Below are 23,803 nucleotides of genomic sequence, written 5' to 3' on the forward strand. Positions count from 1 at the left end.
ACCATATATGTAAAGGGGAGTTTACACTCGCTGTACTTGGCGAGTGGGGACCAAAATATGCAGTTGCTCACCCGTTTACACCTAGTTAAGTAGCTGTACGGTATCAAAATTCTGCGAGGCAGTGAGCTTGCGCCAACATTCCGCCATTTTAAGAAGTTCGGCGAGCGCGCCGTCGCGTCGCGTCTACTGTCTAGCAAGATACTGTACTCGCCGTTCAAATTAAACGAATATGATGCGAGCTACTGGCTTAATGTCTCGTGGGGGAAGGCAAGTGGCCAGTTAAATCAAAAAATCTTGGAGTTACTCGTATTCAGTAGCTGCCCATCCTTGAAGAGACAGTAGCTCGGCGGATCCATTTAAACGGTAACAATAGCTGGTATACAGTTACTTGCCGTCTCAACTGACCCGTTAGCTCGCACCGTGTAAACTCGCCTTAATACTCCTATATGGTCAGTTTCTATAAGTAGAAGCTGTTCCGACTTAGTAAGACAGAAATGACAATTTTTCTATCCTCCGAGGCTCCAGCTCAGTTCTGCGCATTCTCAAGCATGCGCAGTATGTATATAAAGTGCCTTGAACGAGAGAGAAAATGAATATTATCGGGACCGTAACTTTTCCATACCAACTGTCCATATCTCGTTTTCTCTATATTTGATATTAACTCTATGTTAATTTCTTTTCAGTACCTAATTTGAAAACATATACAACGTTGAGTATGTGTCAATTTCTTGTGTCAATAACTTACTCAAACTACAAATGGAATATTTACAGTAAAATCTTCATTGCTTTCTTAAATTTAAATTTACAGTAATGAGTTCATTGTTAAAATATTTGTCCAAAAAATGGAGAATTTAGCGATACACCAAAATTCGTGTTTCATCTCTTATTTTGTGTCTCATGTTCTCTGCATGGAACTTATCTTACGAATATAATATGGCGTCTATTTATGACGTCGTTACCACCACGAAGTTTTATGTGCGGTTCCTAATAAGTTGAAGGGTAATAAAATGCCCGTTAAAAATGGAAAACTTTATTATAAAAACGATATATATATATATAACAAACACATCAACAAAAATAATATGTATTAGATTTGTAAAAAACTGGTAAAACCAGTATATTCAATGTAAATTAATATAACATAAATAGTGAAGGCATCAAGGTAAACCTTATAAAATCATCTGTGTTGTTATACTAGGTACTTTTATTTTTAATATAGTATCATCCATGCATTATATAACTAATTTTTCTCGTACACAACAGTAAAATTTGGAAAAGCAAGCTATATAATCAAGACAATATTCTCTAATCAATAATTAAAAAATATTTCACAATCTTAACTATAACGTTGTTCACAGTTTGTTCTTGGTGAGATAAAATATTATGAAGTAAAAAATATGTGTGCATTCGTACTATTCATATTTCGTCCGAATTCATTCCAAATATGAATGAACACTTTTTACTTTATATATTATCAAATCAAGATTGGATCGCCCCTTATCGTGCTTGCGTTGAAAGTCGTATCGTATGACATAACTTTCCACCTCTCAAGTAGAATGTTGCACAATATTTTAAGGATTATAGAAAGTATTGATATTGAAATAACTTGCAAATACAGTGTTGATGAATTCTATAAAGAAAACTGGTTCACAAATCATCATGTATATACAAGAAAATTTAGTTTTAAATAATGTATCTCGACCAAATTTTCATATATTTCTTTTTCAATTTTTAACTATAATGTTATATGTTTAATGCAGTTGCCAAATTTCAAATTTTATGTTTTTATTGCGTTAAAAACGTATTTTTGTGTGTTTTTAGCACATGCTAACAATTTTTTGCTATCTGTAAATTTTTCAAAGCTTGTTTGACAATCAAAATTTTAATCCAAATAAATAAAAAATTCGTTTTTAAGTGGATTTATTGATGCTATATTTCTTTATTCTCGCCACTTTAGATTCATCACTAAAAAAATTCTTCCAGGAAAAGCTGAAGTGATGTTTCCATCATCCGTTTTAACTTATGTGCACCAGTAAATAGTTAAATACCCATAATGACTGTTTTTTTACACGTAGCACAGTGAAGGTTGGAAATAAAGTATTTTCATATACTTTATTTGTATGCAAAAGTATAATTACCAAAAATAAAGTAGGATATGTTATTATAAAGTATAGTGGCAAGTTGCTCTGCAAGCCTTAAGATTTTGCATTTCTTGTTGTGCATGACACATGCGCATTAGGTCGAATTGTAATATTTCGCATTTTGATTTCAAATAATCTGGAGAAGAAATTCATCGTTTATTTTTGTATCCATATTAAATCAAAACACGACCCAATTAAACTCAACATCAAAAAACTGGTGCAAAGGTGCTTGTGCAAGTACTGCAGAGTTCATTAGAAATGGGCCAATTTTATGTCGAAGTGCGTGCCACTCCGCCAGTGAATTGCATTAGAAATATATATTAAAGGTGACACTAAAGTAAATAATTTTCTGTTGGTAGTGCATGAGGGATCCAGATTGGCAAAACCTAGTTGTTAATTTGTAATCTTCGTGTTATACTTGCCTTTTCGGCACTAATAGTTAGATTTATTTAATTTGTAAGTATATTATATAAGTAAGTATATAAGTATATTATATAGTTTTTATGGTAGAGAGTCAAATAGATTTTTTGTGTAGCATTATATCGTTTGTATAGAGACTAGGGCTCATTATATTGTACTTGGAAATAATACGAAAAATTTGTTAAACATGTAACACAAATTGATCTTTAAAAATTAATTTAACTGCAACTTGTTTCACCATAGGCGTCGAGATATTTTCATTAATCTAAATGTTTGTGTATTTTCAATTTTTTTGCTCTAACTATTATTATACTTTTCATTTTCCGCTTCTTGTGAAACTTCGGTTAATATTCTGGACTTCGTAAAAATCGTTTTGTTTCAAAAAGATATCCTTCAATTAAACTCAACTTTTTCTTTCTTCTGGCGATTAATACATTAATGCAATGTATTTATTCTCATATCGTTGAAAAGATTTGGAGCGATATACATTGATGCTGTACGTAGATGATTCAATTTTTTTTGTACAAATATCCATCTAACCATTTCTATATGCAAAATTCTATTTTGGAATATAAATTTTTAAACTTCAAGTTTATTTTCATCTTTTAGAGTTTATTTTTACCTTAATAATGAATAAAAACACTTTTTGTTGGATTTATAATTGTAATTAATTAAAGTATTATAACACTGTTATAAACGATTTTTTATGAATTTCGAATTAGTATGAAATTGAGTGCTTTATCATTATTTTAAAATCACGATTTGATTCTGAAAATTTTCAGTGTTTTCATTATGATATACCTTAAAAACATGCAGTTTTTTAAAAAATGTAGACTTAGTAACTAATATCCTTAAATAAATTAGAATAAATATGGTTCCAATGGTACAAAATAGATTATTTTGTCTTTACTTTGTATCACATCACAACATAATTTTTTAAAATAAAATTAATTGTTCAATTCCACTCTATATAGATTAAGAGTAAAAAGACTATAAAGCCATTTAATATACTCGTCAATGGGTAAAGGCAAACAATTATTACCATACAAAAATTTTGTGAATTCCAAGCAATAAGTAGTTAAATTAGGAAGAGCCTCTAAACTCAAATGAAGACTGAACTTTTTGATCATATATAATCTTATATTTGTTTTCCTTACAGCATAATCAAGATCATCATCGAGACTACCAGATATCAAAAGAAAAGTTTTAAATTGTTTAGTAGAGCTCTTTATAATACCTACAGTTTTTTCAAGGACGGAAGAAACGTTTCTAGAACCTTCTTCATAAAGAAACACCTTCTTTTTTAAAATACTATTCTTCTTACCTTTTAAGTACAGTTGATAACCCGATTTTTGTAAAAATAACGACTCTGGTATTGAATATACATGACTAGTTATGATATTGTACTGAACATTAGTTGGCACTACCTTCATCTGGAGAGATAAATATTCTGTAGCTTGGTACACTCCACCTTGATGCAAAAAACCATAAAATAAACTGAATATAAAGTTCAACATCAACCAAATTCTAATAAAACTATAATTATTGAATGTTTTTCTTGATTGTGTTACATATGGTACGTTAGGAACTTCAACTAAAGCTACATCAGTTTCTGGTAGTATAGATGAGGCATACAGATAGATTAATGGGAAAATGAGTGGAATTAAAAAACGTGGTTCTTGATGGGGAAATATTGACAAAGCTGCCAAAGGGACTATGAATGAGAGAGTCATCAGGCATTTAATACTTCTTAGTGATGGTAGTAGGTTGAACTTCTTCAAATAACACCTAAAAATAACAAAAAACATGTCTTCCTGTCAAATAAATTAAGAGCCTTGAGAGAAGGGTCAAAGTTATTATTTCCAAAATTTTCAGCTAGATTTATATAATTTTTTTTTTATAATGTTTGTTTAATAACAATCAGGATTCACAATTCTGTAGGTTATTTTGTTGACTTAGAAGCTATAATAAAAAAAACCTCGCATATGTCTTATTGAGTCTACTCCAGTGAGAAGATCTACAAAACTCATTGTATGTATGTTGGCTAGTCTTCAGTCATCTCTTCCTTGCATCAATGGTTGGAATATGAGATTAGCATGGTGATGCATTTGGCTCCTCGGTTGTATGGTTTCTTGTACTGTTGCAATTAGAAGGTCTTAGTGTATCATCTGGTTTGAAATATTATACCAAGATATCCTTTGTCTAACAGCTATACTTGATTTACCGGCAAGTCCCTACAGTTTTATGCCGTAAGTCCAGATTGGAATGATGACTGTCTTGTACAATAAAATGTTCACATTTTTTATTTTCTGGCTAGCAACCAATTCAAATCTCTCATTTTAAGGTCTATTTGTTTGGGTTTCTTTTTAATGTGTTCTCTTCAGTTAAATTTGGCGTCTAGGAGCATTCCTAAATATTTAATGCCAGATGATTGTAAAACTTCTAATTATTAATGTATATTGAAGGAGATTTTTCTTTTCCTAGGGTAAAAATTATGTGTTGCTATTTGTTTACATATATATTTATTCTCCACCTTTTGAGCTATTCTTATATATTCTTGAGCTATACTTCTAACACTATTCTTACTATAGGATCTTTGTGGGACAAGAGAATAACAGTGTAGTCTGCATGGTCTGTTATGGTGTAATTAGAGATGGGGAGGTTGGAGGTGAATATATTTATATAAATGAGAATTAATTTGTCATCCACGAATATGGGATTTAAATGCATTATATTCTTTCCTAATAGTTCCATTGCAATACAAATCTATGTGGGTGTCCCAAAAGTGAAACACTCCTTCAATTCTAGTCATCAACAATTACAAAATGGTGAATAGACTTTGAATCCTTCTTCCTAATTATTATTCTACTATAGAGCTTCTGAGTACTTAATATTGAGCAAGCGAAATGTTTTAATTAACAAATAAATATTAGTGACAAAATTTGATACTAAAAAGTAAAAATAAATGAAGACAGTACTTACAAATATACATATTTTCCTACTGTGCAGAGAGCGAAAATTCCCAGTAAATTAAAAAGTAAAGGAATATTCACCAGGACATGCAAAAATCTAGGATGCAATCCATGTACAGCCAAATTATCCAAATTGCTATTATATTTCAAGAAATTTAATGGAGTGAAAACAAATTTATCCATAGTAACATCCAACATACCAATTTCCCCCCAAGTTATATGACCATAATAAAATGAATCAACTAATATATTAAAAAGAAATGAAGGGATTGAGCATAAGGCGAAGACTAGTACCCTGCAATTGAGAGTTAGAGGAGAAATTGTTTTCTTACCAATACCTCTGTATAACCAGAAAAATATGGGAATAACTGAATATGCTAGGAAAGTTGGTCTATTGAAGAAACCGAAAACTGTTATAGTGCTAATAACAAAGCAATTTCTATAGGAATCTGATACCAAGTAAAGTTTTAATTTATGAAACTTTGCTTTATCAGCTGTTGTTTTACATTGTTCATATCTATAATTTATATAGTCCTTTTTCTTCAATAAAGTATTGTTAAAAATCAAACTTTCACCAACAAAATACAACAATAGGGAAAACAGAATCAACTCGATAGTATTTGAAAACGTCCTAGTACCATAAATGATGATAATATATGAGCTAGCTAACATTATTAATCGTGATTTATATTTCTCATTATTATTAATGCAGATTTTGTATAGACAGTAGTCTATAAGGAAAGTTAATAGACACATTATGAACCTAGGGATAGTAAGCAGCATATAAGGTGTTAGCAAGGCTTGGTTAAAATAAGATTTGCTTAGATCATTTGCGTCTCTTAAAAATGTGTAACTTAATCCCATGGTGAAATAAGGAATTGTCATGCTGCGTATGGGAGTGGTTACATTAAATTCCCATGGTGGACTACATTGAACATCTAGAAGTTTCCCTAAAACAAAATGCAAACATTTTTCAAGAGAAAATTTAAATTAAAATAATATAATGTTACCTGCTAAAACTTCCAAAGATTGGAAAAATTCATCTGGATGAATATAGCCAGTTTGGGGTATAAAAACTAATAGTATTCGGATTAAAACTAGGAAATAATAATACACATTGTAATTATTTCCCTTTTTCTTCATATTAAAGCATACAGTATTTTTGTTTACATTCTTGTGAAATGGAATTTAAACCGTATTTTCTTCTTTTATTTTATTATGGTCTTTTACAAACAGTAACCTGAACTCAAGAATGGCCTCCACTAGTAACATGCTTATCCACTTGAGTTGTTGATTCATTAAATTAAATACAAATGTAACATATCTACTTTATTGATATTATAACGAATTGAACAATACTGAATGTAACAAATTCAATAAATAAGAGGTTTATAGTAAAGAAAACCTATATAGTAGACTCGCTTTTATATATTAGATGCAAAAACATTATACAAAGCTTATTTGAAGACAATCATTGTAAATTTTGATAATCAATTAATAGCGCAGTTTCTTATTAATATATAAGGCGAAATTTAATAGGGAGAGTAGAAATTATGAACCAAATAATTTGACTTGAAAATGTAGAAGAATATGATCGACTGTCAAATGCCAGCTGTCGTTTATTAATCTGAATAACCAAGTTATTAATTTTACATTATAAAATTTTACTGTGAATATTATTTAATAAGATACTGATGTATAAAACTTGAATTTTGTTGATAAATTATAATTATTTTAGGTCTCTATCAATTAAAAGCATATAATATTGACTGAAAGTACTCCAAACGTCATTGTTATAAGCTTTTAAATGAAATAATTGATAAGGACCGAAAATCAAGATAATTTATCAACAAAAGCGTATAAAAGAGGTTTACTAAGTAAGAAATAAAAGAAATATTTGTAATTTTATATATATTCTAAAATAAGGTTATATTTAATATAAGATATTGATGTGAAAGTTGCAATAAAATATTTGGAATAGATTGGTCCCTTATGTTATGATTATGCAAAAAAGATGATTGTAGTGTTTAAAGCCTATTGTTGTTTGATTTTTTTTAGATATACAGATATATCTAAAAACAAAGTAGCAACACCATGCAAGATAATTCCTGCTAACAGACCTCAGTACTTATATTTTCACACATTTGTTATATCTTGTTTTTTAATGTAATTTTGGAATTGAAGGTGAAAAAAAAATTGTAAAACAACTTATTTTATATTTTCCATTACAAAAACAATTTTTTGTTCATTTTACTTAACAGTAACTGAAATTATGCGAATATCATCATATGGTTTGTCAGTTTTTGCATTTGTCTTGACGTTACTGATATTTTGCACAACTTCCATCCCTTTAACTACTCTACCAAAAACTGTATGTTTGTTATCCAACCATGGAGTAGGAGTTAAGGTGATGAAAAATTGACTACCGTTTGTATTTGGACCAGCATTAGCCATTGATACTGTGTATGGCCGATCATGTTTCAAATGAGTACGAATTTCATCTTCAAACTCTCCGCCCCATATACTCTCTCCTCCTGTACCGTTACCAGTTGGATCACCTAAAAATTTTCTTCATTGTGACAAAAGCACAAGCAGGTATGAAGCTGCTCATACAGATACCTGTAGCGAAAGGGATAAAGAAGTACGCATAAAAACTAGAAATCAATCCAAATGCGTTCGCAAAAACTGTAGTGAATAATTATATCTATTACTTAATATCTATTTAACATAGATTGTAATAGGAAATTGAAAAAAAAGTGTAGTACCTGTGGATTACAGAAACTTTTATATGTCCTGTATTAAAAGAACATTGATAAACAGAGCAAAACACTTAAGAATCCTAACATACAAAAACGAGAAATTCAGGATTGAAATTGTTGTAAATATTATATTAAATGAATTGTAAACCCCTAAGGGTTCTATAACAAAAAATGAAGTACCATAATAATAGACCAAATAGATAACAAATTAAAATTGAAATAGAACTTGAATTGTTTAAATCTTTTAATATTGAAGTAAACAAAAACCATCTGATTGGGTCCCAAATAATAAATATACCATAAAAAGCTCTGCCTACAAAAAGTACTATTCATAGCAATCTTCTTTATATCAAAAAAAGTATTTCCTTCTTTAATATATAGTTATTACTATAACTAGCGTATTTTCAATACCATTTTTTCCTAATACTAAATTAAATCTGGAAAAATTAATATTTACTTTAATACTATTAAGTGGAAGTTTTCGATATGAATGTTTTTGAATGGTATGTAGAAGCCCCTCATAATTATTCATAATAAATAAATAAATACCTGTTTGGATCATAAATCCCTTTATAACTCTATGGAATATGTGACCGTTATAATATCCATTTTTACTATGTACACAAAAATTTTCTACAGTCTTTGGTGTATCTTTAACAAACAACTTTATGTGGATATCTCCGAAAACTGTGTGAAGAATGGCGTTATCGTATAAACGTTGAACTACAGGGTTTTCCGCTGCTGCTAGAGTATCTTCTTTAGATGGTTTTTCATTGAAAACATCTCTATCTTGATCCCCTTGTAAATCGTCGGGTTCTCTACGAGTGAACAGGTAAAACCGCGATTTTTTGTAAGCAGTGCAGATTAATGTAGGATCTGGAAGGATTGCATCCAACGTGGGGTTATTTGAGGCTTCTATTTCTAGAGTAACGGCTGCTTTCGATTTTTTCGCAGAACCTAGAATACATATATGATACTAGAAACAATAATAACAAAAAATATCTCCAACTTTCTACTCAAACTACATAATGAATTGATTATAAAGTTATTTACCTTGATAAAGGGCAATGTTGAGCATTCTTAAATTTTCATTTTTGCCTATAATTTTAACACATCTATTAGTGTGTACATTAATCAATTTGATTCCCAGAAGAGTAGCATACATTATAAAATATCCGCTTTCATCAAAAACGACATTCGCTAATTCAAAACTCTCGGATTTTTCTAAATCTCTTTCTATTGCCATTCTTCTACCGAATTCCATATTTGGTAATTGTTGCGTCTTTTGTTGATGCTCCGTAAACCTTGGTAAACTTTCATCCAAAACTAATAACTATTGAAAAATGAGGTAATGTACTTAGAATTGAAATTTTCCATAATCAAGCCAAATACAAGTTTATAGTTTTAGAACAACAAACAAAAAATGATTAATAATAATATGAAATTCTGTTGTTAAATGTTGACATAGATATTTGTTATAGAAGATGTGCAAAATCAACTTTACATAACTAGCACTAAAGTATACAGTGCTTTTCAGATAAAAGTATCCACCTTTAATAACTTTTGTAATACTGGTATTTAGAAAAAATCCAAAAACATGTCAATTTATGTTGGAAGGGGCAAGCATTATGGCTTATTTAAACTTACTGGAAAAGCCACCCCCTCACTCCTAGCAGTATCCCCTCTATTTTTTTAAATTACTTTTCATATTTTTTATGTAAAATTTGGATACTCCTCTTTGAGCTGATTTCAAAAATGTATAATACTTGTAGGTTAAAGTGGTTAGTTTATGAGATAAACAATTTTTCTTTTAAGAGCACAAATTTTACTTATTATTTACTTTCACCTTATTTGCCTGTACTAAAATGGGTTGTACAACAGTTCAAACTCTTTAATCTTTTTAACTGTGCTATTTATTCTACTTAAAAAATCCAAACAACAAAAAACTCTACTTTTTATTAAAGTTTGACATTGTCAACTAGAATTTGTAGTCACTATTGATAGTGTAATTTGATACATTATTTATTTTGTTTCTCTGAAATGGTTTACTCTTTGCAAGAAAGAATTGAAATTGTAGGTTTATACTACCAAAATAATAATTGTGCAAGAGCTGCTGCTAGAATATTTAACAAATATTTGTCAACAATAAGTAGAGCGATCGGTGTTTCATCTTCTACAGTTTTCAGAGTTCTACATAAATTCAAGTACCACCCATACAAAGTTAAGTTGGTGCACGAGTTGAATGAAGATGATTTTGATCGTCGTCTAGAGTTTTGCGAATCAATGACGCAAATTATCAATAACAATCCACAATTGTTAAACAATATTTGCTTTTCTGATGAATGCTCATGGTCATTAAATGGCTTAGTAAGTAGGCATAATTGTAGATATTGGGCTGAAAGTGATCCACATATTATTTGTGAATTCCATACACAACATCCCCAAAAGTTAAACTTTTGGTGTGGTATCCTAGGTGACCACATTGTCGGACCTTTCTTCATCAACGGAAATTTAAATGGTGAATCATATCTTGAGTTTCTCAGGGAAGGGGTTGACCCACGTATTACAACAATAATAGAAAATGATAATAACCTTTCCGAAGATTTACTGGTATTTCAACAAGACGGAGCTCCCCCACACTATGCTATGCCTGTCCGACAATTTTTAAACGAAACATTCCCCGCTCGTTGGATAGGTAGAAGGGGGCAGATGATGGAGTGGCCACCTAGGTCACCGGATTTAACACCCCTAGACTTCTTTTTATGGGGGTATTTAAAAACAAAAGTTTATGCTACCCAACCAGAATCTCTGGATGATTTACGAGAGAGGATAGAAAATGAATGTCGACAATTAAATCCAGCCGTATTAAGCAATGTCAGAGAGGCATTTCAAAATAGATTATACCATTGTATGGAAGTGAATGGTACTCATTTTGAACACTTATTGTAACTTCATAATAAATAGCACAGTTAAAAAGATTAAAGAGTTTGAACTGTTGTACAACCCATTTTAGTACAGGCAAAGTAAATAATAAGTAAAATTTGTGCTCTTAAAAGAAAAATTGTTTATCTCATAAACTAACCACTTTAACCTACAAGTATTATACATTTTTGAAATCAGCTCAAAGAGGAGTATCCAAATTTTACATAAAAAATATGAAAAGTAATTTAAAAAAATAGAGGGGATACTGCTAGGAGTGAGGGGGTGGCTTTTCCAGTAAGTTTAAATAAGCCATAATGCTTGCCCCTTCCAACATAAATTGACATGTTTTTGGATTTTTTCTAAATACCAGTATTACAAAAGTTATTAAAGGTGGATACTTTTATCTGAAAAGCACTGTATATAAAGACTATTATGCTTTTATAAACAATATATTTAAGTGCTTTACCAATTTTCCTGTAACAAAATTAAATATCCTAATTCTTCTATCAGTGGAAATAGTTGCAAATTTTCTTCCATCATTAGAAAATGATAATCCAGTTGGTATAGTTTTATTTTTAGCAAATTCAAAAAGATCAGTATCCAACTTAGAATCAAATGCCACATTTTTTGGGAAATCGTAATCATGTTTACTACCTTGCCAATATTCTACAAAAACAAAATTGATTTCTATCATCAACATTTTCATACCTTATAACGAAACAAGATAAAAAATTGAAATTGAATTAATATTTGTGAATACATTAAGATTTATTTCAAATTAACAAAAGTTTTTCACTTATATCATAACTCTAATAAAAATGAATTTTAAAATACAGTTGCGGCGCCAGGTATGTGCGATAGCACACGGCCTGGAAGCGCTGTCAATCTATCATTTTAAAAAAACTGAAGTTTTTATCTAATACTTCTACTATCTCTAATATTTCCCCTTTTCTAACGTTATATCAATATATTAAATTTCTTAAAATTGTCTAGGGTCCCGCAAGCTTTGAGGTATGAAATCAAATTTTTAAAACTGCAAAACTGCTACTTGATAGACAACACTTCCAGAAGTAGTTTGGGGCCTTTTATTTCTACCCCCAATAAAATATGATCAAATTTACTGGAAATAATTATTATAAATAGTTACTTACCCAACATTCCTTTTTTATCTACTGAAATAGCAACATCAAATCTATGATTATACCTTATAAGTGCAATGGGATTCATATGAATCTTTTCAAGTATTTTAATTGGTTTAATATCTCCCCTACCATCATATACATAAATTTTTGGTGATTCTTTATCTGACACAGCTAAAGTATGTATGGGTTCCCCTGAACCATGTATCCATTCTACTGTACCAGGAACAAAATCTAGTCTAAAATAAATTTGAGAATATAAATATCAAATAAAAAATAGTTAACTTTAGATCTTTATAGGGTTCAAAAACATTGTACCTCATCATATTGATCATATCAAAATTAACCACGTCGAATATCTTGAGGGACTTATCAGAAGATGCTGAACAAAGTAAGGTTCCTTCGCTATTACAAGTTAATTTTACAATGGGTCCTAGATGACTCCTAAAATGTTTTACAAATTCAATTCCAGTTTCCATTTTTTTCCAAAATTTTATGTGTCCATCGTAACTTGCAGTAATGATAAAATCAGTAGCAGAGACAACACAATGCGTTACAATGTCCCTGTGCATGTAACTTTTTTCGTAAGATTCTGAAGAAGGTAAACTTTCCAAGTAGAGATTTTCATACTGGAGAATTTTGCGCTTTTTCGGCTTCGCAGCTTCGGCTAAGGTAGGTCCAACAAAGCCATCTGAATCAGAACCCTCTTCCAATTCAATTGATCGTTTTTTATTTGTTTTTTCATCTGAATCACTCATTTTTGAAAATATAAATATTTATAGTATATTTAAAAACATAACCTCAACTCTTCTTTTTTGTCCAGCTTTTGGTAGATTTTGATCTACGTCGATATATTTTATTTATCCATTTGTGCAGTTTATCGAAGATTATATTAATAAAACAATGAGCTTTCAGCTTTTTCATGTCTATAAATTCTTTTGTTGATTATATTCACGGCTTTGTATCTCTTAAGTCTTTTAGAATATGCTAGAGGATTGAAAGTGAACATTGTATTTATATTTACCGCCATAAGCATACCGTAATATTTTATTTTTAACTGGCAACACTGACGCGCATGCGCCTTTCTACCTTTCATATTTAACATCCTAGAAGGTGAGTGTAGAAAGAAAGTTATTTTAATTTTCCTATTAATCCAAGACATCTTTAAATAAAATAATTTTTTTTAAAAAGGATCGTAAAGCTAGAAGTACGAGGATTCAATTATCTGCTGTATATTTGGCATGATACTCTAATTTTAATAATATAATTTTCAAGTTGATTTGTCAACAAAAATTTGGTTAAAAGTAATACTGATGAATTGAAGTTTTATTACTATATTATAGATTATGATATAAATTTAACAAATAGTTCATTTTTATTTCAATATTTCTGAATTCTATTTTTGGTAGACAAATCATAACCTTAAATCTATCTACACGTTTATTTAACAATTTTGACATGTTTTTTACTTATTACAGATGGCTGAGAAAAAGGCTGAAAAGAAGCCAGCTGGCGATGCATCTGCGAAGGTGCACAAACCAGGAAAACCTAGAAACTATGATTTAGGAAATGGAGTACTTAGGTTTTCCAGAACTAAAATGTTTCACAAAAAAGCTTTGTACAAATTTGTTGGAAAGAAAGTAGAGGCTAAAAAGAAGCCTCAAAAACCTCAGGTGATCGAAAAACCAATAGGCGGAGAAAAAAATGGAGGAAAACGTTTTGTTTTGGTGAAAAAACGTAGGGCCTATTATCCAACACAAGACAGGTTTGTTTTCTAATTATTTGTCACTATAATATTTATATACCTTGTGTTTTATTTTAGAATTAAAGCAAGGCCAGCAAGAAAGTGTTTCAGTCAACACAAACGTTCTATAAGAAGTAGCATTACTCCAGGAACAGTTCTTATTCTTCTGGCTGGATCACACAAAGGAAAGAGGGTTGTTTTCCTTAAACAATTGTATTCTGGACTTCTCTTAGTAACTGGTGAGTAACTTGTAGTAATCTCATATAAAAAGTATTGATTTCTGTGTATTCCACTTCAGGTCCATTTGGAATCAATGCCTGTCCTTTAAGACGCATTAGCCAACGTTATGTCATTGCCACATCTACCAAAATTGATGTCAGTGGAGTAGAACTTCCTAAAAATCTTAACGATGAATATTTTGCTAGAAAAAGGCAAAAGAGGGCCAAGAAAACTGAAGGAGATATTTTCCAAACTAAGAAAGAGGTAAATTTAGAATTGTTTCTTCAACATTAAATAGTAGACCTTGGCTAAAGCTTTTGAAAATGATAGTAGTAATTTGGAACCCATCTGAAAAGGAAGATAATAAAAATGAAAGGGAAGTAATTTACAGGTTTTGTGAGGTCGAGAAGTAGTAGAGGGGGAGTTTTTAAGGGTAAAAAATGGTTTATTTTGATTTGCCTTAGAACTAAAAGTCTTATGAAAAAACCTTTGATAGCAAAGTTGTAGGTAATAACAAGATCTACAACTTTTGTATCCACAGTTTTTCATATAATGTCCATATTTATCTGAAAAATTCAAATAAACAAGTTTTCCGTTTTTTATTTCTCTTTAAAATAAATTGTGTTTTGTGTCAAATTCTGTGCAAACTTATCTGTATATTCCAAACAGTTTGTAATTATTTTGTTTCAATATACTTATTTTACACCCTATTTTGACCTATTTTTTTATAGAAATATGTCAAAATATCAGCCTTTTTTAAAAAGTTGGTTGGTTTTTTACTCCTTGATATCTCTACTTTTTGATATACATTGCTCTAATGAATTTTCTCAGGAAGTACATTAAAAAAACGAAAAAAACTCTAATCATTATGTAAAATTTTCATCTATTTATCAAAATGTTATAACTTTAATCACTTGAAAAACCTGAAATTCCATGTTACATTCATAAACTAAAGTGCAGTGAAAGTGCAAAAAAACTGAAAATAACTAATCAGAAATTTTATTTTGTCATTATGTACTATTATTAGCTATTTATAAAAATTTCACATGTTAATTACTTATGTTTATTGATGAAATTTTACATTTTTTGAGAAATTGACATAAAATTTATATAAATAGCTAAACAATTTGCATGACAATAAAAAAAATGGGACACAAGGATTTTTCAATCTTTTTGCATTTCTGAGGAAACTTACCATAGTATTGTATATTTTTTTACATTATCAGAATGTGGAGTTTCCAAGGAACAAAATGCTCACCCACTTTTTTGAAAGAGCTGAAATTTTTCCTTGAGAATTTTTGATTGATTATTGACTCTGGTCTATAATTTGAATAATTTTAACTCATTTCTGAATTACTTTGTAATTACTTGCTAATAAACTAATTTTACAAATAAATAAATTATAGATAGAAAGAATGTAAGATTTCTTTTTTTTAATGAAGTTTGTGAGACATCTGATGCTTCTTTAGTACACTTTTCATGATATTTTTCTAATTATTTACTATACAGATTTTTGATTCCTTATTTATTTACATTATAGAGTTACAAAGTAAGCGACGAAAGAAAAGCTGATCAAAAGAAAGTTGATGCACAAGTTATGGCTGCGATTAAAAAACATCCCGACCATAAAGTACTGTTACCTTACTTGTCGGCTATGTGGGGTCTTAGATCATCGCAATACCCTCATAGAATGAAGTTTTAGATAAGATTATTAAAAAAACTTTTTATTTATCATTTGACTTTGTAAAAACGATGAATAAATTGGAGATTTATAATTTGAGTTTTTATTTCATTCAATACCCTAGTTGATTTTATTTTTTGCATATAGTTGGTTACTGGAACAAAACAGTTGAGACTATTTATAAAAAGAGGGTTTTTGTAGTTTGTAAATTGACCCTGTTGGATGTTGTATATAAAGTCCTCGCCAGAATTGTAAGAAATAGATCATTCAAATTGGAAAAAAAGAATCCTTAAGTGCTAGTGCTTGTTTGAGAAATATTTTGAAGAGCAGATAAGACAAATCACATCTCAGTTTCAGTCATTTGCCTGTATACTGTCCTTTTAAGTCAATATCTTGTACTTTGACTTTGAAGGTACTTTTTATCATCATTTTTTGAGTGCTTTTATAACTATAGCTTGAAGTCACAATGACTCACAATTGAAAGTGAGATCCTTCTCTTGATGTATTATCCAGTTTCCCCAAATTTTCCTCTACCAATGTACACCTTTAGCCTTGGGATGCCGATTATCAAATTTGTACCTCCAATATCAATACTCAAATTATGTATTTGGTACAAGTTTTCTAATAATTATTCTTATCTTGATAAATCGTCTTGATTTTAGGTCTCTTTTGATAAAAAATTAGTTGCAAAAAACAGGTTTCGACCTGTTTTGGTCTTTATCAGAATAGACCCAAAATCAAAACAATTTATCAAGGAAAACAAATCTCCATAATCATTAAAATATGTGGATAAAGACCAAAATACATCGAAATGTCATTCTGAAGGGAGTTGTATTCTGGAAGTTAGTATTCTAGTGATCATTTATAAAATTCTAGTGAACAAATTGTACCGACAATGTTTTCTCAAGATTTTTCAGTTAGAAGTCACAATTTTCAAGTTTTTAGAAGAAACACCTATTAAAAGTTAACAAAATGTAATTAAAATATACATCGCATTTGCAATACACATAATGATTCACCCTGTACATATACTATAAAAATAATTTACTTATAATTTATAAGATGGTAGTATTTAGTCTGTTTAATTCATCATAATTTATCTTATTTTATTAGCTTCTTAATCGTATTTACAACATGTGTTGAAATATTGATGAAAAGACGATAGGCCAAGATATACATTAAATGGCCGAATAGTTGGAGAGAAAACGTTCTGTCTAAATTCCTTTATAAATAGATATCAATAAAAAAAATTCACAAAATAACGTTTAATTTTTTAAAAAAATTGTTGCAATATGTAAATGACCCAATTTTATTTATTTACTAAAATGATATCGTTGTTGTTGCTCATAATATAAAGAAATCTGTGTATTATTACTGTATGGTCAGTTCACAAAATCCCACTTCGCAAATTAAAATGACCATATCACATTAAATATCTTGAAGATATTATACAAAATAATTATAAGCATACTAAATAAATTAATTTATGAGCACAAAGTTATTTTTATTCCAATATAAAATGTACATTAATAAAGTAAGGATTGTTTATTTATGAGAGCGCATAGATAAATTCATAATTTTCATTTCAACTGACATCTTCAGTTAAAATCGTAATAGAGTAGTTTATTTATTTCAAATCGTGGAATAATTTGAAAATGACAAATGTATTAACAACATGAAGACAAACTGTTGATTTTGGGGTTTGAGGTCAATAAAGAAGAAGTGTTGTACAGTAAAATATTTCGTTAAGACCATTGAATTTATCCATATACTTACATGAAAAGCAAGTGCGACGGAAGTAGCCATTTTAGACATCCAAGTATGAGTCATTTTATTTTGGTTGATAGAGAAGAGAAGTTTTGATCAATTCTTTAGTGGTTTGAATAGATTTTTTATTTTGTATTTATATAGGTATCCAGTACGATCAATTAGAGTAGTGATTTATATCAAGTGTTAAAATTAGTAATTAGATTACAAACAAAATTGTTAATTATGTAGCATGCAGATTCTCAACACTTTTCGGATCACTTTTACAGATAAGTTGTTTTTAACACGCTTATATTCACTTCAACAGTATGTGGGTTTGTTTGTCCGTGACTCTCCTTTAGAATTCAAGTTGCTTATTTAATAAAAATTTCGAAACTCCGATCCCCGTGCTGGAAATAGAGCACTTGGACTACCTTACCAACTACACCGCTTTGGCTAGATACAAGTTTCGACGAGATGTAGGAATATAAGCAGCCATTATAAGAGAGTGGTATAAATTAAATGATTATTTTCATTCATTATTGTTTTAAATTTATTTTCAACTTTTTAGTTTGATGTGCTTGAAAAGCGAGTTTCTAAGTTCTTTTTAAACTATATTTATTTTTCTACATCCATTTTAGCTACTATTAATTTTAAATAATGAAATACAAAATTCATATTTTGATAATTGACAAAGTTAAGACATAATTATTTACTATAGAGTAATTTTTATATAGCACGCCTATGGTTAAGCGGATATTGCCGTCCACCATAGTCAACAACCATCCTGGGCACTAATCTTTTGTTTATTGCTCCTTCCTTTAATTTTAATTCAATGGTTTATACCTTTTCATTGTTTGTTAGGGATTGACAGCTGACATTTCATTTTTCTTTGCGTTAGATACTTTGGGTTAATAAAAATATCAATTTTATACATTTTAAACTGTAATCTATTCTATTGTTTTTATTAGAATAGTATTTACTAACAAGGAACGCAAATTCATTAAATAATTTCAAAATTAATTTGTGTCAATCGAAGCCATTACAATTGAATCTGTATCAACGAACTTATATTATTTGCCTCAATTAAAAATCAATATCAACAATCTTTTTTCAAATTGTAACTAGAGTATAGTATTGCGAAAGTCAATTGAAGTCAGATTTACAAAATGTATAAAAAGTGCTCTCAAAAAACACATTTGCAATGTTTGCATATAAAAATTATAAAGTAAATTGTGTGTATATTTAGACAAACTTGCAATTAAGATTAAGAATGTTTGGCTGATATTTTTAATAAATTATAAGCATTTAAATGGTAGTAGGTATTCCGAATGGTTTCTTTGTGAATTTTTTTGGTTTTCTAAAAAGTGCACAATCTAAAATATGCGATGTCAGTTTACATCCTCAAAATATTTTTTTTTAAATAAAATAAGCAAACTTAGTAACTTCCTCCACAACATCGTTTTTTGAAAAAGTAGGCGTTTCTCAACAGCATCTGTTAAAATAATCGAAATTGACTAATTGCCTCAGCATGCGTTCAAACACTTGTTGACTTCGTTTTGCTTGTTCTTTTCAGACTCTGATCCGTCTAATAAATTCAAACCAGGGACGGACTCGATCTAAAATATTCATTTAAGTCCCATTTACAAGGAATTTTTCAATATGTTCTAATAGTTTTACTGCATATTTAAAATCATATAACGAAGATATGAGTTGGAGTTGTTTGATTATTGTTGGAAGTGCTGTTGAAGACATGCTAGCCTTGATGGGGATTAGTAAGGGGCTCAAACAAAATGTTTATCAACTTTATTATTAGAGAAACGCTTTACAGTCGATAGGGGATAGAAAAAAGTCTACAACTAGTAATGGAGACGAGTGTTGGTAAGAGAGGAACCTGCTTTGAAGAAGTTAATGTACATTACGTACATTATTATGAATGTTTTTTATTTTAATTTAATTCAATATATTTTCAAATAAATTTCTATTCACTAAAAGTTTTAGAGCATCTTATCTATTTATGCAGAGTTGTTTTTTTCTATTGCTAACCAACCGTCCCTGTGTCGATGGGGAACCCGCTACTAGATGACTTCTCTTTTTCACATCCCGAATTATTCCCAAGTTAGTAGTTCCGAACAAAACACAGAATTGTTGGTTGTTTAGTCTCTCGAAGCAATTAAAGTTAATTAGCCGATATTAAATTATTAATTAAGAAGGAACGTTGATAGAACGTCAATTATTATGGAGTTTTTGCAGTTTTCGGGGCAAATGAGTGAGCGAAATATTAACGGATGTGTACAGGGGGGTAAACATAGGAGATCTTATAATTTCGACGCAGATTTCGTTGTGCCTGTTAGGCAAAGAAGTCAGGCTAATGCAAGAGAAAGGGACAGAACTCAAAGGTAAGAAATCATTTGTTAATTTAATTTAACATTTAAAAGGCAATTATTGAAATTCATTTAATAATCATTTGCTGTAATGTCATGAAATTAAGTCTAATTGAAATTTAGTTTCACATCATTGTAGCTGTCATATTATACCAACAATAATACGTTATATGTTTAGTTAGAAAAATAAAGTGAAAAAAAATAAGATTACAAGTAATTGTATACAAAAATCAAAATATACATGATGAATATTCTACTGGTATTACCATTATATCATGGTTGCCACTAATTATAACTAATCCTTTTTTCCTCTGTACAGCTGTTTGTATACCAGCTTTTAAAAATTAAAAACAAAGTAATAAAAATAAGGAACCAACAACAAGATTACGTTGACCACAGAGAAAAAAGTTTTACAAACGTGCTCTAATCAATCAGCTGATCTCATTCACGATACACATATAAATTTGTTTCGTGATCTCACTGATATTTGGTTGCACCAAACTCAGATCAACCACCTTCGCACGAAACCCATAAAGTTGCAATTACGAGATCTTTTATGAATCTATCAGCTTAGATTTATCTGTCTTCCTTCATGTCAAGTGGCCTTAATATGTAAAGTTGAAAAAAGTTCACGTTAGTTCTTGATTATTTGAAGAGTTTTAAATATTGGAATAGATTTTTAATAAACTTATTCGGATACAGATAATATCAAATTTTCACAAACAAAGTTGAGGCTATTTTGCTATACTGATTATCAATTGGTACCTCACGTTTTATATAATATTAACAAACTTTTATGGAATACATAAATAATATGAAGTACATATTATAAATGTATATCCGATATTTCTGAAACTCAATAATTAAATGTTTATTTTTAGTTCTGCAACACACTTAACACTACGAAATATTGTTTCTTCAGCGACCTCTAGTGGTATAACAAATTATTACTTGCAGAAAACGAAATAATACATTTTTCAACTGTTTTTCTTTCCTTTTGTTTTTCAAATCTTGTTTAAATATTAGTGAAAAAGTGTAAATCAATTGAATATTTGTTAGTTAGTATTTCGTTTTTGTACTACTGATAGTTTAACAATAAGTGTTTCTGGATTAGATTCTCATTACAAGATTCACTTTATTGGGTTTTCTCGGTTAAATAGGTATGAGTGTGTCATTTTAGTGTGACCTAGCCTTAAACGATTGATTTTGATTAGGTCGGGTCGGTACGATTTTTAAAACTGTTTTTCGATGGTTTAGCGGATGGTTTTATAGATTTAAATATCGACTGCGATCTGTTCTGATCACTTTGCCACTTGTACTGAACTTTTTTTTTGATTATCCCTTTATAGTCGTTTGCTATCACTTCGTGCACAATTGTTGCTTCTTGGGCACGTTGGTCTGCTTTTTCATTTACTGGGTTAATTTTTCAATATGAATGCGTCAAGTTTTGATTATACAATGTATAATTGAAATCTAAAGAAAACTATTGCTCATCAGGCAACATCAGATTAAATATTTAATCATAATTTTCTACTGCTGTAATAAAGGAAATTATATAATGTGTGATAAATGTTTAATGGATATTTTTCATTATTGAGAAATGAAATTACGAAAATTTTTGGTCAGCCACCTCTATTAATTACTAGCATAGAAAATATTCTTTTCATATAGTTTCCATTAAAGGCTGATAATTGACTGATTGAATTTAAACAGATTTTTTACTTCATATATATCATAAGACTTCAGTTTTTGTTTTATTTGACATTTTATTTTAGTGTGAATGTGGCATTTTCTACACTGAGAACCCTCATACCAACAGAACCAAAAGATAGAAAATTGAGTAAAATCGAGACTCTGAGATTAGCATCTAGTTATATATCACATTTAGGTACACAGTTAATCGCCGGTAACTATTGATTCTGATGTACCGTGTCTAAATACACTAAAATATCATTTTCAGGACCGATAGAACAGCCTTGTTTAAGACTTCTGAAAGAGGAACAAAATAGTGTTTCAAATAGACATCAAGTGTGCACATTTTGTATAGCTCACAAAAAAACAAATGTAAGTTATGCTCTGATGATTAGTTGGTTGATTTTGATAAAAATGTAATAACTGCAAAAGCTAAACATTTTTTTTTAAAATACTGCATTTCCAAATTTGAATAAACTATTTTTAAGATTATAGATCACTTATCCAAATCATTTAAGATGCTGTTTGGTTCTTTCAGCATTTATCCACACCTATTATTCTCAATTTTCTACCTCAGGCGAGTTTAACACGATTAACACATCCCATAATCACTATAATCCCAGCTCTGCAGAGGAAAATGTTTCCTATATCAGGTTTATTCCTTAAAACGCACCTTATCATACACGAGAATGTTCCTAACGCATTCAAAAACAATCCAACGAATCTCCATTTTTGTGTGAGGTCTATAATCATTGTAATCACAGTCCTGTTGAGGAAAATCTTTCCTAAATTAGGACCAATCCTTACAACACACCTTATATCACATGAAAATGTCCTTACACCATTCAAAAACAATCCAATGAATCTCCAACTTTGTGTGAGGTCTACAATCACTCTAATCACAGTCCTGTTGAGGAAAATCTTTCCTATATCAGGTACAATTCATGCAATACATCTTATACCACCTAAAAATGTCCCTACCCCATTCAAAAACAAACTAACAAATCTCTCCAACTAAGTGTGAGGTCTAAAATCACCATAATCAAATCCCTGCAGAAGAAATTTTTTCCTATATCAGCTCAAATCCTTAAAACACACCTTATCATACACGAGAATGTTCCTAACGCATTCCAAAATAATCCAACGAATCTCCAACTACAAGTGAGGTCTACAATCACTTCAATCACAGTCCTGTTGAGGAAAATCTTTCCTATATCAGGTACAATTCATGCAATACATCTTATACCACCTAAAAATGTCCCTACCCCATTCAAAAACAAACTAACAAATCTCTCCAACTAAGTGTGAGGTCTAAAATCACCATAATCCCAGCTCAGCAGAGGAAAGCCTTTCCTCTATCAGGTCCAATCCTTAAAAAACACTATATCCCATATGAAAATGATGTCAGTATCCCATTCAAAAATCAACCAACGAAAGCTTCTCATTAATTCGTTATAGTTTCTAATACCCATAACAAAACACTTTTTTTTAGAGGACCATTTTAACTGAAGATTTCGATTGCCCTAGTTTCGAAGGGCAATTTTATCTTGCACCAATTCCATCTGAGACAAGTAGAACTCCACCAGTTATTGATTCTGATGAATTGAGAAATGTTTTTTATTCATAATAGATTCTGTATCAAACTTTTATTGTTTTTATTAATAAAGTAATATTCGATTTACGTGTGTTTTCTTTAAGGTTAAATGTTCCAGCTCAAAAGTTTATACAGAGGAGTTTAAATCATTTTTCGGGTTTTCAAATTTCGATTTTCATATCCATTTCACTATTTTCGATTTGTACCTTATCATATTTTGCTCCAAAAAATATTTGAGAATCAAATTTTGGTCTCTTATTTTTAAGGATTCGCTTTGCAAAATAATGAAACTACTAATTAGATGGTTCATTAGATTTGTTGCATCCAAACAACTATTCTACACATTTCCATAGTTTTTGACATACAATGTAAATTCTGTCCAATATTCAT

The 23,803-nt window shown here is 29.8% G+C and overlaps 4 protein-coding genes and 1 long non-coding RNA gene across 8 annotated transcripts; 3 read left to right on the forward strand and 2 right to left on the reverse strand.

Annotated features, from left to right (window-relative positions):
* The first annotated feature begins 1,080 nt into the window (after positions 1 to 1,080).
* LOC130442343 (uncharacterized) lies at positions 1,081 to 7,511 on the forward strand. The gene is made up of 3 exons (XR_008909760.1): positions 1,081 to 1,162; positions 1,984 to 2,597; positions 3,721 to 7,511. It is a non-coding gene; the product is annotated as an uncharacterized LOC130442343 (long non-coding RNA).
* On the reverse strand, positions 2,591 to 6,751 carry LOC130442339 (GPI mannosyltransferase 4). The gene is made up of 3 exons (XM_056776363.1): positions 6,544 to 6,751; positions 5,544 to 6,483; positions 2,591 to 4,349 (listed from the first exon to the last, which is right to left on the reverse strand). Exons 1-3 carry the CDS (start codon positions 6,674 to 6,676, stop codon positions 3,509 to 3,511), a joined length of 1,914 nt encoding a protein of 637 aa, XP_056632341.1. The 5' UTR covers positions 6,677 to 6,751; the 3' UTR covers positions 2,591 to 3,508.
* A 217-nt stretch (positions 7,512 to 7,728) lies between the features above and the next one.
* LOC130442341 (peptidylprolyl isomerase domain and WD repeat-containing protein 1) lies at positions 7,729 to 13,184 on the reverse strand. Its single transcript, XM_056776364.1, has 6 exons — positions 12,672 to 13,184; positions 12,366 to 12,592; positions 11,681 to 11,880; positions 9,346 to 9,625; positions 8,842 to 9,249; positions 7,729 to 8,091 (listed from the first exon to the last, which is right to left on the reverse strand). The coding sequence occupies exons 1-6, from the start codon at positions 13,109 to 13,111 to the stop codon at positions 7,784 to 7,786; spliced, it is 1,863 nt and encodes a 620-aa protein (XP_056632342.1). The 5' UTR covers positions 13,112 to 13,184; the 3' UTR covers positions 7,729 to 7,783.
* LOC130442342 (60S ribosomal protein L6) lies at positions 13,175 to 16,091 on the forward strand. Of its 4 annotated transcripts, none has more exons than XM_056776365.1 (5): positions 13,175 to 13,466; positions 13,832 to 14,118; positions 14,176 to 14,336; positions 14,396 to 14,580; positions 15,857 to 16,091. In XM_056776365.1, exons 2-5 carry the CDS (start codon positions 13,832 to 13,834, stop codon positions 16,016 to 16,018), a joined length of 795 nt encoding a protein of 264 aa, XP_056632343.1. In that variant the 5' UTR covers positions 13,175 to 13,466; the 3' UTR covers positions 16,019 to 16,091. The 4 variants fall into 4 exon arrangements, with proteins under 4 accessions (XP_056632343.1, XP_056632344.1, XP_056632347.1 ...); XM_056776366.1 differs by having other exon boundaries at positions 13,433 to 13,560; XM_056776369.1 differs by having other exon boundaries at positions 13,460 to 13,592.
* Positions 16,092 to 19,874: 3,783 nt separating this feature from the next.
* On the forward strand, positions 19,875 to 23,446 carry LOC130442428 (transcription factor 15). Its single transcript, XM_056776525.1, has 4 exons — positions 19,875 to 20,142; positions 21,903 to 22,033; positions 22,088 to 22,191; positions 23,312 to 23,446. Exons 1-4 carry the CDS (start codon positions 19,982 to 19,984, stop codon positions 23,444 to 23,446), a joined length of 531 nt encoding a protein of 176 aa, XP_056632503.1. The 5' UTR covers positions 19,875 to 19,981.
* The last annotated feature ends 357 nt before the right edge of the window (positions 23,447 to 23,803 follow it).

The sequence above is a fragment of the Diorhabda sublineata genome, chromosome 4, assembly GCF_026230105.1.
Source record: "Diorhabda sublineata isolate icDioSubl1.1 chromosome 4, icDioSubl1.1, whole genome shotgun sequence".
Classification (NCBI taxonomy): domain Eukaryota; kingdom Metazoa; phylum Arthropoda; class Insecta; order Coleoptera; family Chrysomelidae; genus Diorhabda; species Diorhabda sublineata.

Bases quoted from the DNA above. Each gene is read 5' to 3' on its own strand.
- LOC130442339 (XM_056776363.1), bottom strand. From the start codon at position 6,676: ATGAAGAAAAAGGGAAATAATTACAATGTGTATTATTATTTCCTAGTT. The intron at 6,484-6,543 runs GTAACATTATAT...ATTTTGTTTTAG, and splicing joins ATCTTTGGAAGTTTTAGCAG to GGAAACTTCTAGATGTTCAA. The intron at 4,350-5,543 runs GTAAGTACTGTC...TGTTATTTTTAG, and splicing joins GTAGGAAAATATGTATATTT to GTGTTATTTGAAGAAGTTCA.
- LOC130442342 (XM_056776365.1), top strand. From the start codon at position 13,832: ATGGCTGAGAAAAAGGCTGAAAAGAAGCCAGCTGGCGATGCATCTGCG. The intron at 14,337-14,395 runs GTGAGTAACTTG...ATTCCACTTCAG, and splicing joins TGGACTTCTCTTAGTAACTG to GTCCATTTGGAATCAATGCC. The intron at 14,581-15,856 runs GTAAATTTAGAA...TTTACATTATAG, and splicing joins TTTTCCAAACTAAGAAAGAG to AGTTACAAAGTAAGCGACGA.
- LOC130442428 (XM_056776525.1), top strand. From the start codon at position 19,982: ATGGAGTTTTTGCAGTTTTCGGGGCAAATGAGTGAGCGAAATATTAAC. The intron at 20,143-21,902 runs GTAAGAAATCAT...ATTTTATTTTAG, and splicing joins GAAAGGGACAGAACTCAAAG to TGTGAATGTGGCATTTTCTA. The intron at 22,034-22,087 runs GTAACTATTGAT...TATCATTTTCAG, and splicing joins AGGTACACAGTTAATCGCCG to GACCGATAGAACAGCCTTGT.
- LOC130442341 (XM_056776364.1), bottom strand. From the start codon at position 13,111: ATGAGTGATTCAGATGAAAAAACAAATAAAAAACGATCAATTGAATTG. The intron at 11,881-12,365 runs GTAAGTAACTAT...TTGTTTTTGTAG, and splicing joins AGATAAAAAAGGAATGTTGG to AATATTGGCAAGGTAGTAAA. The intron at 9,626-11,680 runs GTAAAGCACTTA...ATTTTTCAATAG, and splicing joins ATTTTGTTACAGGAAAATTG to TTATTAGTTTTGGATGAAAG.